Source organism: Gorilla gorilla, chromosome 21 (assembly GCF_029281585.2).
Source record: "Gorilla gorilla gorilla isolate KB3781 chromosome 21, NHGRI_mGorGor1-v2.1_pri, whole genome shotgun sequence".
NCBI lineage: Eukaryota > Metazoa > Chordata > Mammalia > Primates > Hominidae > Gorilla > Gorilla gorilla.
In genome coordinates, this window is record NC_073245.2 from 26,044,378 (window position 1) to 26,059,061 (window position 14,684).

The 14,684-nt window shown below is 39.3% G+C and overlaps 1 protein-coding gene across 5 annotated transcripts in view; it reads left to right on the plus strand.

Annotated features, from left to right (window-relative positions):
* The window catches only part of MACROD2 (mono-ADP ribosylhydrolase 2), a 2,087,937-nt gene extending 2,083,739 nt beyond the window's left edge, over positions 1-4,198 (plus strand). For 2 of the 5 annotated variants that reach the window (XM_055373553.2, XM_063702178.1), the window contains one exon: positions 836-4,189. In XM_055373553.2, the coding sequence (XP_055229528.2) occupies positions 836-879 (44 nt within the window). In that variant the 3' untranslated portion in view covers positions 880-4,189. Of the gene's footprint in view, positions 1-832 lie in introns of all 5 variants that reach the window. The other 3 variants (XM_031004864.3, XM_055373554.2, XM_019017390.4) reach the window with 2 other exon arrangements.
* The last annotated feature ends 10,486 nt before the right edge of the window (positions 4,199-14,684 follow it).

The following is a 14,684-nucleotide window of genomic DNA, read 5'->3' on the forward strand; positions in this document are numbered from 1 at the left end:
AAGCAGCAACATGAATGAATCTCAGAAGCATTACACTGAGTGAAAGGAGACAGACACAATGAGGTACTTGTATGATTCCATTTGCAGGGAGTCCTAGGGCAGAAAAAAACTAATTTATGGAGATAGAAATCAGATCATTTGTTCATTCCAGCAGGAGTGGGGTAGTAGGGAAGGGAACTTTCCGGGGTGATGTAATGTATATCTTCTTGGTGGTGTGGGTTTAATGTATGCATTTTTCAAAACAGATTGAAATGTATGCTTAAGATCTGTGTGTTTTCCTGTAGGCAGATTATACCTCAATTTTAAAAATCTAAAAAAAAATAAAGAGTATAGGTTTTTCCAAGGCACAGTGTCTTCTTAGTGTCCTCTCATGGGTAGTGAATAAGGCAGATAATTTAATAAGTACAATCTGAAGTGGTGGCATAACCATCAATGACTTTTGCAAAGCAGCATTATGAAAATTGTTATTATTTATATGCTGATCCCTGGAAACTAGAGTGTGAGCATGGGCCTGAAAAGGGAAGCCACATCAACTCAGGGTTACAGTTTTCAACGAATACTTTGAAGAATTGAGTTAATCGTCCCCATCAGCCAAAGCTCGTTGTCAATGTGGCATACATTTATTAACAGTGATTTATATGCTCTTTAAAGATACCATGTGCCAGCAATTACAGTTCAGATATCTAAAGCTCTTTGATAGTCAAATAAGATATTTCTGGGCCTATGTGAGGGGCGAGAGACATTTAAATGGCTGTATTAAAAATGTATTCCTTGCTAAGCCTGTGAAGATGTCTTATCTTTAATCTAACAAATGGCTTCTCTTTGTCTTCAGCAGGGGCACAAGATGAAGCGAAGGAACAAAGAAATGGAACTAAATGACAATCCTCAGCATCGCAAGGCCTCTCCTGGCTCTGGGGGAGCTCGGGAAGATAGCAGCACATGCTGTGGAGGAGGGTGGGGGTGGGGGGAAGGCAAGTCCCATGGAAGGACGGGGAATCCTTTACTCTAATTTCTCCAGCTGCATTTTGTTCCGTTTATCTGCAGAAAAAGAAAGAAAAAAAAGAAAAAAAAGTTTCCTTTAATTTGGTGGAAGGACCCATGTTGACGCATCTTTCAGGCATTATCCTTGTAATTTCTGTCTTTTCTCTTACAACTTTGCCCCAGGGTCACAGTGGCTTGATTGAACACTCACATGTGTATCCTGGCCCCTGTCTGCTTTCTTGGTTATTTCACAAAGCTGGTCACACAGTGGTTTATTCAAAGGAAGGGGAGGAAGACAGTGGCTTGATAAGCTGCAGGCTAAATTTTAGGAATCAATGAGCCCAGCAGCAGTAGAATCCCCAGACAGAGGAGGCAGGATAGAAAATGGGCAAAAGCCTCGGAAACCACTTGGAGAAGGTCTGGACAATGAGGTGAAAATATTTTCTTCAGGGTTCCCAAGGCACAATTTGTTCCAAGTGGCTAATGAGAAATATGGAAGCTGAATTTTTTCCAGAGCAGAGTGCAGAGGCATAACAGAAGGGTGGGCCCTGGCAGCCATCTGGGTCTCTTCCTTCCTAACCAGGGTGGCAGGTGCATCCTTCTTTGACACTGACTTTCAGCAGAGCTTACTTGGTTCATGAGGTCTTCACATGGAGACCACCAGCAAGAGGTGACTCTCTGCTGCATAACTGTAAAGGATGGCCCTTTGCTAGGTGTTACAGTTAAAAGCTAAGAAAAGGGGCACTGCATTTAGGACCCAAACATATGCCTATGAATATCAAAAGCTCCTCCTGAAATTGCTATGAGTTTTCCATAAAAGAATATCCTGTCTTCACCCAAGGCTTGACAGCCCACAGAGTAGTCTCATTTGAAATTACAGGAAATTAGAGCTTTTGCTTGCAGTTCTGCCTTCCTGGCCTGTGTTTAAATGCTGTCACTTGTTTATGCCAAGTTCAAGGCTGATTCAATGGTTGGTCCCCTCACCCAGAAAACCCTGAAGGGGAGGATACAGCTCTGAAGGGGGGCAGCAGTACTAAAAACCCAAGATGCCAGTGGTATAGTGGGCACAAGGGATGGCGACCATGAGGATGCCAGGCATCATCACCAGTATCTATCCTAGAGCCAGTATAAGGCCAGATGCCTACTTCCCACAGCCTCCCCGGGTTCCAAAGTCATGTCATTGTTTTCAGTGGAAACATATCGTTTGTTGCATATCCTCTTAAATCCATCTTCCTTGTAAGGGCTTTAGAACTAAAACTTACTTATATTGTTTTTCCTAACAGAGGGAGAAAAATAGTGGATTATTATTTCTAAAATAAAAGGATGTTCTGCTTTCTAAATATCCCATCAAAATCTTCAGTTTTGCACTTTTTTGATGGAAAATTCATCTTATCTTCCTATGACTTTGGTTTTAGCCTTTCTGAATTTGTTACCCCTTCTGGATGGCTTATTTGATATACTGGAATAGTTAACAAGCTATACTTCAGCATATGCAATATATTCTAACAAATTTTTTTTAATAAAATCAAGACATCAGCAAGAATGACATTTACGTGACCTCATAATGTGGGATTATGGCCTTCTGTTGCTATTCCAGTTTGATATGGAAGCATCTATATCCTCTATTGCCATTAGATGTTGTTGCTTTTCAGAAAAGTAACGAAAAGGCTCATTTTAAAGAATCCAAGAAACGATGTCATCCAAATATTGACAGTTTCTACATTTCATGCCATCTTTATAACTCAATTGAAAGTTGCCATCATTCTTGTGAAGTATTTGACAAGTGCAATCTGCTAGAAGCTCGTTTTTCTTGTGACTCCCAAATGTTAGTGCTACTTAGCCTCAGTAATGAGTTACAGTTGAAAAAAACATGAGGGAAACAGAGGGACAGAGATTTTCTAATGAACAATGATGGAAGAGACCTAATGTCCTTGCTAGAAACAGCCAGGATGGGAATTATCCAGCCCTGGCATTCTCCTTATCATCAATGACAGTCATTTTATTCATTTATTTCAAATGTGGGTGGGCTAGAAGTGGAAGGAGGGAATTCTCTCTGCCTAAAAATTCTACAAGAATGAAAGTAATCTTTGTATCCAGGAAACTAAGAGAATGAGGAATAAATATCTTCAGCCCGACTCCTGAATTTGTTTATTCTTCCATCTATAATTAGATTGTGTTTTCATTTTTGCTTTGTCATGCTTTTTGGTTGTTATTTGGCTATACAGTTTTATGCTTTAAAACAAATGATAAAGTTAATTTCCAATTCAATAGTGAAATATTAACAATCTAACTATAGCCAGATCAAAGACACCTGAACACAGAAAACCTTTATTTGCTGGTGCTGCCATTGCACAGGCTGTACAATGAAACAGATTTGAAAAACTGATTGATTTTCCTGCACATAAATTCTGGATGTCAATTTCCAACCAAACTCCAATCCAGCTATGTGGCATGAAGAGTTACAGGAGGGAGGGAGGAAAATAGCCCTATATTAGTCATGTTTGCATACAGAGGATCAAAGTAGGCCTTCACCATAATAGTTCTAATTAAAATGGTCCTCGCTGTAGGAGAGACAAAGGGGCTTTTCCTCTAGCTGGTAACTATTCAGATGATGGACAAGTCTTCTTTCATAAAAGATTACAAAGAAGGCATCCGAATCACTGTCTGTGATACTGGGTCACATATTAATCACTGCAGCTAATTGTAAATCTTTCTATGAAACACTGAAAAGCCTCTTTGTGAATTAATACAGTTCTGCTTGCTGCACTTGATTTGAAAAGACATTTCTCTGTATGTGGCGCATGTCGGCTTTGCTTTGAAAAATAACAAAGTTAGCAGAATATGTTCAATATATTTTCTTGGGGAATAGGGTTTTTATTACATGATTCATTAAGGATTTGCCTTACCCTGACATTTGTGATATAAAGGAAAATCAGAAAAAAAGTAATTTTCTTGATCAAGATATGTTTTTACTTAATGCAAATAAATGTAGTCTGTTGCTTGCAAGGAAAAAAAAATGGCTTCTGATATCTGGTATAAACTGCTAAATAGGATAATACGTGCCTCTTTTGTTAAACCAGCATTTAAATGCTGGACTGCTTCTAAATCTGTTTGTTTCTTTTCATCTGTGCCATACACTAAAAAACAACTGTTGCCTTCATACTATATTTGTTAGAGCAGAATACAAATAAAATTTGTTTGAGAGGATAATGTGAAATTATCTGTGTTTTGTGAAATTTGTTCTTTAGCCACAAGCAATGAGTAACTAAGAATACTCACTTAATACTATTTGACTGCAAATATATATATTTAAAATTATTCCTGTAAGTCAGCTTTAACTTACTGATAGTTTTCCCTTACTAAGACTGGTCAGCGTGTTGGCCATGTTTTTCAAATTTTAAACTATAGAGTAGTTTTGTATAGCTACAAATCCCAGTGTCTAAATTTTCTCTGAATACTAGATAATTACTTACCCTGGCATCAGCCTCTGAAATGCAAGTTATAAGTTGTTGAGATAAAGCCAATGGTCCTGTGAACATTGGTCTATCTTTCAGAACCCATGACCATTGCTGGAATTTTTAGTGAGCACCTTTTATGATACAGTCACTACGCTGACACTACAATCATGGCAGCAGTGATTCTCAGTCTACTGTTGGTGGAATTGACAGAATTACGGAATTGTTAAGAGCTTAGCAGTAGGCCACCAAAAAATCACTACAGGAAAAACTCAGTGTTCTTTTGAAAATGGAATATGCTTTCCACCAAATTTAGCTCCCTTCATCTCCTACAGAAGGTATCAGCATTATTATTTGAGGAGGCAATACAGAAAGCCAACCCCTTTATGAAACAAAGCCAGATACTTAATAGTTTAAGGATAATAAGGTTTTCCAAACTGCTGTACCACTGAAGTGTTTTTCCCATAATAAACAAGGTTGGATGAGACAAAAATTATAGATAGGACAGTCTTATGCTGCAATGGGCAACCTCAACACAAATGCTTCAGAATAGCAGTGAAGATAACGTGAAATGGCCAGGTGCAGTAGCTCACGCCTGTAATCCCAGCACTTTGGGGGGCCAAGGCAGGCGGATCACCTGAGGTCAGGAGTTTGAGACCAGCCTAGCCAACATGGTGAAACCCCGTCTCTACTAAAAATACAAAAATCAGCCAGGCATGGTGGCAGGTGCCTGTAATCCCAGCTACTCGGGAGAATCGCTTGAACCCAGGAGATGAAGTTTGCAGTGAGCTGAGATCATGCCACTGCACTCTGGCCTGGGTGACAGAGAGAGAGACTCCATCTCAAAAACCAAACCAAACAAAAAAAAAAAAAAAAAGAAAAAAAAGATAATGTGACATGAATCTAGCCCTGCTAGATGCAGTTTTTCATCTCTAACCAATTTTCATATCTTTGCCTGGCCTTGTGTTTCTCCCCCAACATTCCCAACATTTCTGCCCCTGTGCCTCGCATTGACCAAAGGTGCCAACAAAGATTGCTTAAGTGTACTGGTGGTTCTCAGGGCTGAAAGGGATAATGGTATCAATTTAAGCTGTTCTCGCCAAGACTGGCCCAGCTGTGGGGTTTTGAGAATGAAACTGCCTCAGTTTCTTTGTTGAGAAGATGTAAATACTAATACGTGCCTGAACTCTCTTACAAATGTAAACATGAATAAAATGCCAAAATATGATACTTTAACGTTTGGAAAAGCACTTGGTAAATTATTAGCATCAGATTATGCTATTTGGTGCTGTTGGCAAATGGTCCTTTCTCTAGCTGAGGCTGCTCCACCAAAAGAAGAAATGATTTTTACAATTAGTAAATATGAAATTTTATTCTACTGAAGTTGATTTAAACTTTGCCCTCAAATTAAGGACCCGTGAGGTTAAGAGAAATTGTTTTGCTATAATTTAGAGAAGTGGGAAATTTGAGGTCTTAAAATTAAAACATCTACACACTGACAAAAATACTGATGGCGTGAATTTTTAAAATCATCTTTTCTCTGATAATAACCAGCGTATCTGTAAAGAAAAAAGGCAGTACACTTCTCTCTACTTCTTGGTTCACATGTATAGAAGGACATAGATTTGCAAGGAGATAACTATACGAATATGCACTTCCCTTCCCCGGGGAGGATTATACTTCCTCATCTTACTGAAATTGGATATGGCTGTGTAATTTCCTTTGTTCAATATATAGGCAGAAATGGCATGTGTCACATCAGGCAGAAGCATGAAGACTCACGCTCTATTCTTTCCCCATGGTAGTAACCAGCAATATCCCAGACAGGCTGACCTGTCACCATAGATCCAGGCGCGAAGACATGAAGTGGAGTTTCAGGCAACCCCAGTGAGAAGGTGTCATGACTGAGAAATCAAACTGTGTTTTGAAATTTGGGGGTCATTTGTTACCCTATGGTAACCTGTCCTATACTAACTGATACATAGGCCATCAACATTTAAGTAAAAACGGTAAGAGTCTAAATTATCCTCTTTTCCAACCTCTTCTTTGGTGACTCTCAACTTGGTTTATGATGCTGCCAGCATATTGGCCTTCTGTCCACTGCTACAACACGCCAAGTTCCTTCCATCCTTAAGGCCTCTAAACTTGAAAGCTCTTTCTTCCCATTCTCATGGGTCTGGTACCTTGTCATCCCTGAGATCTCAGCTGTAATGTCACTTTCTAGACATGCCGTCCCTAATGGCCCAGTTGAAAATAGATCCCTTTTCCCTACTTGTGTTTGCCTATCTAACTCCTGTTTGCTACTTCAGAACACCTACAGTAATTTTGTAATTGTTTATTTGTTTATAGGGCAGGGATAAAAATTATATGTCACAACTCAGATGTATAAAATAACGTAGCTGCTCTCCAACCCCTGACACCCCCACCAAAAAAAAACAAACAGACAAACAAACAAAAACCCAAGTTTATCTTGTTTCCAAGCTCTATTCAAATGGTCACAGGGGATTGTGGTAATGGGAAAATTTGTCAAGTAAAGTTATCTAGTCATTTCCAGTGTAAAATGCTTTGGAATAAAGATTTGGTCAGATTCAAGGTTTAAACTCCACACTAATGCTATTTCTTGCCACCTAAATTTTGTGCCCTTCTCATAGATAAAGGCCTTTCTTTCTTTCTTTCTTTTTCTTTCTTTCTTTCTTCTTTCTTTCTCCTTTCTTTCTTTCTTTCTCTTTCTTTCTTTCTTTCTTTCTTTCTTTCTTTCTTTCTTTCTTTCTTTCTTTCTTTCTTTCTTTCTTTCTTTCTATTTCCTTTCTTTCTTTCTTTCTTTTTTGATACAGAGACTTGCTCTGTTGCCCGGGCTGGAGTCCAGTGGTGTGATCTCAACTCACTGCAACCTCTGCCTCCCAGGTTCAAGTGATTTGCCTGCCTCAGCCTCCCGAGTAGCTGAGTTTACAAGTGCCCGCCACCACATCCAGCTAATTTTTGTATTTTTAATAGAGATGGGCTTTCACCACGTTGGCCAGGCTGGTCTAGAAGTCCTGACCTCGTGATCCACTCGCCTCAGCCTCCCAAAGTGCTGGGATTATAGGCTTGAGCCACCACGCCCTGCCAAGGCCTTATTTTTTAATCACCATGCAATAAAACTGCCAATAAATATTAAAATAGTAGTTACTATAATATTTTAAAAGTAATTCTCTAAATGTTTTCTCAAAGAGGGTATCAAGAATAAAATGATGTATTATTTAGAAAGTAACAAAACCAAGAACACTGCTATGGTCTGAATGTTGGTGACCCCCACCCTGCCTCAAAATTTATATGTTGGAACCTAATAAATACCCATGTGATACTACTATGAGGTGGGACCTATAAGAAGTGATTAAGTCTTGAGGGCTCTCCTTTCACGAATGGAATTAGTGTCCTTATAAAAGAGATAGAGAGGAACCGCCTTGCCCCTGGTGCCATGTGAGAACACAGCAACAAGGTGCCATCTAGGAAGCAAAGAGCCCTCACCAGGCGGACAACCTGCTAGCACCTTGATTTTGGACTTCCAGCCTCCAGAACTGTGAGTAATAAATTTCTGTTGTTGGCAAATTACCCAGTCTAAGGTTCCTTGTTACAGTAGCCTGAACAAACTACAACAAACACTATTAAAAATGTGAGATGAATCCAAAGCACTATTTAGAAGAAAATTTAGTTTTAAATGCTCTAATTGTGTATTACAGCATTTTTTGCATTAAAAATAAAAAAGAAAATAGTATTAAAAGCATTCAAATTAAGATTTTTGAAACAAAAGTATCCAAAGAAAATGAGGATTTTATATATATGTATACACATACAAATATGTACATAAAACTGAGAAATTTTAAAAGCAGTAAACTATTAAAATCAAACTAAATCTGGGTTCTTTTAAAGTCAATTGAAATAGATAAATAATCTGTAACTCTTATGAGTAATTTTTAAAGGATAGCAACATAGAAATTAAATTTTGAGGAGGATAATATTAAATTTTATGCATAACTAACCAATAACAAGTCAAAGAAATTGGAGATTTTTTTAAGATAAAATTTACCAAGATCAATATAACATGAGGCAGAAAATCCACAAAAAATTTCATAGCAGAAATGAGAAAAGATATCAAAAAGCCACCCAGGCTAACTATAGCTATCTATCTACCCATATATCAATTGATCATTCAATCGATCAATCTAGCTAAGAATTATGTGCCAATTGTCAAAAACTTAAGAACAATCACAGATAATATGCTTGATTTGTTTCCATTTCATATTATTTTATAATTGAATCATACTGTATATCATTTATGTATACTACTTTTTCAAGTGGTTGTACCACAAACATTTTCTTGTCAATTAAGGATTTTCCCAAGTCGTTTAAAAATATTTCCTCATATGGCTGTAATTTTTACTTCCACTTCCCTATTCTGTGATACTTAGTTTCCTTGATATTCTTTTTTATTTTGAATGAAATGACGAATAACAGTTTTGGTCACAAATTTTTGTTTACATCAGGGTATATTTCCAAAAGGGGATTTTCAGGGTTCACAAACACTTGATATTTATTATCGAATTACTTTGCAAAGTCAAACTGCTAGCAATTAAAAGTGAGAATTTCCATTTTGTAGAACACTCACTGGCCTTGAGGGGCCTATAAATATGGACATTAAAACATGTCAGCATGAGAAACGTTTGTCATTATTATTTAGCATTTTTTGTTTACTAAGGTGGGTAAACAAATTTCTATCTGCTATTTTTATTTCCTGATTAAGGAATTAGTCTGTTCATGTTCTTTGGTCATTTGTCAGTTGAGATTTTAAATTTTCATTGATATTCATGTGCACTTTATATACTGAGACTATTATCTTTTTGTCATATTTCCTGCATATAATTTTCTACTTGTGCTTTGCTTTATAATTTTGATTGTGATATTTTCTGACACACAGCCTTCTTTTTATGTTTGTACACAATCAAGTCTCCCCCTTTGTGCTGGCTTTCATCACTTTTGGAGTTGACATTGATGGTTTTTGCCTACTAATCATCCAGTCCTGCTGCTTCTGGGGATGAAGCCCTTCGGCCTGGGAGAAAACTCTTCTTATGCAATTTCTGGAGCTGTCCTTCCGCTCCTACTCTCTGTCCAGACAGGCACACATAGGACCCAGGCTGGACAATCACAGGACTTTATCTCCCTGTTTTCAGTGATTGATTAGAGAGAACATGTGACCCAAACTGCGCCCCTCGATGTCTTCCCCAACACTTTGATTTGGGGAGCCTTTGTTCTGACTCAGGAATGTGAACCATTGAACTCCCTTTTAAGCAAGTTTGAGTTAGGTTTCTGTCTCATGTGACTGAATGGCTCTCCAAATCTCCCAAAGAACAAAAGTCTTACAGTGTCTTACGGGCTCCCTGTGATGTCATGGTGCCCTCCTCCCTCATACCTCTACAAACTCAAACTCATCCTCTGCTGTTCTCCCCTATGGGCTTCTCTACTCCAGCCACAGTGACCTCCTGAAATATGCCAGGCACATTTCTTGCCTTAAAGCTTTGCACTAGCCCTTCTAGAATTTTCCTCTTGTATATATGTATATACATATATGACTACTTTGCTTACCTCCTTGGAGTCTTCTCAAAGCTTTCTCAGTGAGATCTGCCATCACCACCCTCTTTAATTCTGCCAACAACCCCCAACTGAGGTCGTCCTCACTGGCTCTACTTTTTTCCTTTTCCATGGCACTTACGTAATTTACCTATTATTAAATTCATTTCAAAGAAAACCATATTGAAAATCTCCCACTGCTTGATGAGGAAAAGGTAGTCCCTATGAGGACAGAGATTTTTATCTGTTTTGCTTGCTGAAGCACCAGAACAGTCCCTGAAACATATTAGGTTCCCATTTAGTGTTTACTGAATAAATGAAAGAATTCCACTGACTACTGTGTTCTGGGAAACACTTGGCAAAACCCCTTTTATGAGACTGGTGACCCCTGGCTAAGGTCTCTTGCTTTTCTCTTTGGAGAAAAATGTAGAGGAGAGATGAAATTCAACTCTGATTATTATGGAAGTTAATAGGAGGCTCTGCACCCTGTCCCAGAAGAAAAATATTAATAAAGAATGATGAAAGAGCAAGCAATGTTTGCAATATTATTGCAAAAACTCCCTTTTGGTTCATAAATTATGCCTACTCCATATTTAATTCAAAAAAGGGGGAATCTGTTCATTGATCCTTCCTCAAACTGAGCAGGGGGTTGGATTTTGTTTTGATGTTACCACGTTCCATCTTTTTATCTGAGAGTTGATGATGACAAGAACTGTTTAGCTAGGGTTGGCCAGGCTACCTTGGGAAGACAATGACATCTCTATGGCTGAACACAATGAAGGTTGACTTGCAACACACTCCTTGTGAGTTGAGCAGCTTTCCTACAGGCTTCCATCCTGTGGTGCTGTTACCTTCAATGTGTGGCCTTCAAGGTCACCATGGAACAAGAAGAGAGAATGGAGATTGTTATCAGCCAGATACAGGAAACATTGTACATCTCCACTGCCCACATTTCACTGGTCACAACTCAGTCAACTGGCCCAACTTGATCTCCTGGAAAATGCAGTTTTCCCAAGCACCTAGGAAAACACATATGTTTGGTTATTACCTAGCATTGCTTCTACCTTCCCTCCTTTGAGTCATAGCTGTGGGCTGTGGACCAGCCCTCAATTTTCATTCCCCAAGACCATGTCAGCCACAGTGGCTTAGGGAAGAAGTACCACCTGGATATCTTAGATGCTCATAGCAATCTCACACTGGGCAAAGGGCTTAATAGTGGAGTGGAAAAACCTGAATGGTGCTCTATGTTGCCTCGGACAGAAAGTTGAGGATGTAGTAAGATAAACTTTTGCCTGGACTTGTTGTCCTAGAACTGACTTTTTATTTGTTTTTAAGAACACCAAAAGAAAACATGGTCCAGGGGAGGTGTGTGTGTTTAATTTTTCTAAGTCCTAAAATGTGCAGCTTTTGAACTTCAAAAGTCTTTCCCTGTCCAGAGATAGGCAAATGTTCCACCAGATATTCACCTATATTTTCCTTTATTGTTTAGAAATTCTTTGTGTTTGGGTGTGTGATTCCATTTTTTACACCTATATCTTTAAGGCACTTTGAATTTATTTCAGTAGTTGATATTTAGAAGGGAATGACTTGGTTGAGTAGCTTTAAAACTAATCCTAGCACCGGCTGGGTGCAGTGGCTCACACCTGTAATCCTAGCACTTCGGGAGGCCGAGATGGGCAGATCACCTGAGGTCAGGAGTTCAAGATCGGCCTGACCAACATGGTGAAACCCCATCTCTACTAAAAATACAAAAAATTAGCCAGGTGTGGTGGCTCATGCCTGTAGTCCCAGCTACTCAGGAGGCTAAGGCAGGAGAATCATTTGAACCTAGGAGGTGGAGGTTGCAATGAGCAGAGATCACACCACTGCACTCCAGCCTGGGCCACAGAGCAAGACTTCTCAAAAAAAAAAAAAAAAAAACCAACCGAACAAACAAAAAACTAGTTCTAGCACTAATTATGAAATAACACATCCAGATGTTTTTGCTCCAAGTTTATTTCTTTAACTTGTACTTATTTTACATTTATACAAGGATCTATTTTCTTGGCAACATCTTCCTTTGGTTTCTCTAGTGCTATTCTGTTTTAATTAGTGTAATTTTAGAATATGTGCTGATGTTTATTAAGGCAAACTCAATACCTACTCTTCTTTGCCTTCAAATGTTCTTGGCTATCACTTATTGTTTAGTGGTCTAGACAAATCTTAAATTAACCTAATCACCTTTCCCTCCTACAGTCCCCGTTTTCTAATTCTCCCTCTCTCAATATCCTCAGAAAAATGAATAAGCCAGTCAGTTTAGTCAGCACACGCTTAGTTTAAAGTGGGACGGCATCTGTTATAAATGCAGCTTCCTGAGATGTTCCAGAGAACAACATTTCTGTTCATCTCTGGTCTCCTGACAAGGCTGGGCTGTGGTATGAATAATGATTGGTTTCTGAATATTCTGTTACAAAGCCTTTTCCTGACTGTCTTGGCCTCTGGTCTCATCAATCTCGTCTAAGCCATTTGGTTCTGCATAGTGAGTCAGGAGGCAAAAGCTAGGTAAATATCACTGTGTCTTGAGTGATCACCCTCTTTAAGTAACCATCCCCTTTGCAAACAAATGCTGAAGGACTCAACCGAGCTGGTCTACAGGACTCTCAATCTGCAGGCACGGGAATACAGCATTTGGTTACACATGGCATAGATCTGGGTTATTCCTGAAGAAAACTGAAAAGAGTTCAGCCTAGACTCGTTAGCAGCCTGGCCTTGCAAAGACTTAGACACTGCAACCTCAGAGATGCTGAGCCCTCTTTAAATGATCCAGGCCAGCGGTTAAAAAGTACTGTTTTTTTTTTTTTTTAGTTTTTGGTGAACAGAAAGCATCATAATTAGAGACAGACAATGTATAAATAGCTAATGTGAAATAGCTCTTTTCATTGTTTAAATAGCTTCATATATAATTCATTTAATCTTAACAAAAATGATGTAGGTACTATGATTATCCCACTATACAGATAAGCAAACTGAGGCACCAAGAGACAAAGTAATTTGCAACAAAGCCACCCAGCCAGTAAGCAGCAGGGCTGTCATTTGAACAGGAAGTTTGGAGCCAAAGACTACTATCCTAACCACTATACTAAAGGCTCTCAAACTTGGGTCAGCATCAGAATCACCTAGAGGCCTTGATCAATCACAGATCCTGGACCCCAACCTAGAGTTTCTCATTCAGGAGGTCATGGGTAAAAAGCTGGGATTTTGCACTTCTAACAACTTCCAGGTGATGCCACTTCTGCTGCTGCCCAGGGACCACACTGCGAACCACTGAAATGGTTGGCAGGTGTGGTCCCATGAAGGTGAAGTAGGATGAACAGACCGGGACAATGACTAAGCCCTGCAGCTAACTCTCAGTCTCTAAAATCAGAATATCTGTATTCTCCTAGTCCCTAAAGCAACCCAAAGCTGGCATTGCCTGCAAGGTGCCAGGTTCCTCTTATTTCCATTAGGTTTATAGGCAGCTATCAAAATAGTAGACAGTATTAAGACCACTGGCTGCAGCATCAAAATATCTGGGTTTAAATCTCAGCTCCATAGTTTACCAGCTGATTTAACCTCTCCAAGACTCTGCTGTCACATCTCTAAAATACTGATGATCATTATTTATCACGATTTTAATAAAGGTAAATTTTATACACACACACATTGCTTAGCATACAGAAAAAATGATGGTTAATTATTTTTATGAGAAAGAGGTATCTGATTCCCTTCCTTCCTCTCAAATACCAGCAGAGGTATTTATCTTTGAGAAGGAACTGCAGAAAGACTTGTCAGGGTCACGTGGGGCACTCAAACTTTCTTTACAGCTTATAACTGTGACAAGGATAAAAGAGAAAATACACATACTTGACAACCTGCTCCCACCCAATCCTCATCTCTGAGACCATCTTACTGTGTGCAGAAGAAACAGAGGAACTGGAAAAATGGGAAGTCCCCAAAGGAGGCGTGCAATTAACACAAAGGGAAGCTGGGCAACTGGTAAAAAAGAGAGATCACTTGAAATCATTTTAGTCAGCGTTATGAATGAAATATCCTCTCCAGCAATTATTGAACTTTAAAAAATTCCTTCTAGCTGCAATTTCTTTCATTTATTTAACAAATATATATTGAGTCCCTGTTTTGTATCAGCCACTCCCCTGGGTTCTGGAGATGTAGGGATAAACAAAACAGGCTGATTCCCTCCACATGGAGCAGGGGAGGGTGATGTGAGGATGTAGGGGAGGAATTGAGCCAGACCAGGGGGTAAAGACCTGAAGGAAACGGGGATATAGCAGCATGGTCTCCTGAAAGAGGAGCATCTGGCAGTGGCAACCGCAAGAGCAAATGCCTGGAGGCTGACTCGTGCCCACATCCCAGAACTGCCGGGTGAGTGAGTGGGAAGCGGTGAGGACAGAGGGGTAGAGCAGAGACCACCTCCCATCATGGAAAGCCTTGTAGGAAGATAGGTCGCCACTCACAGGATTTGAAACAGAGGAGAAAAATGACCCAACTTTGAAAGTGACTCCATGTCAGTGTTGCATGAGGGAGCTGGGCTGACATTAATTGAGGTCTCTAATTTGGGACCTGGATATAGAGGTGGAAAGAGAGAAAAAGAGAATAAAAAACAGA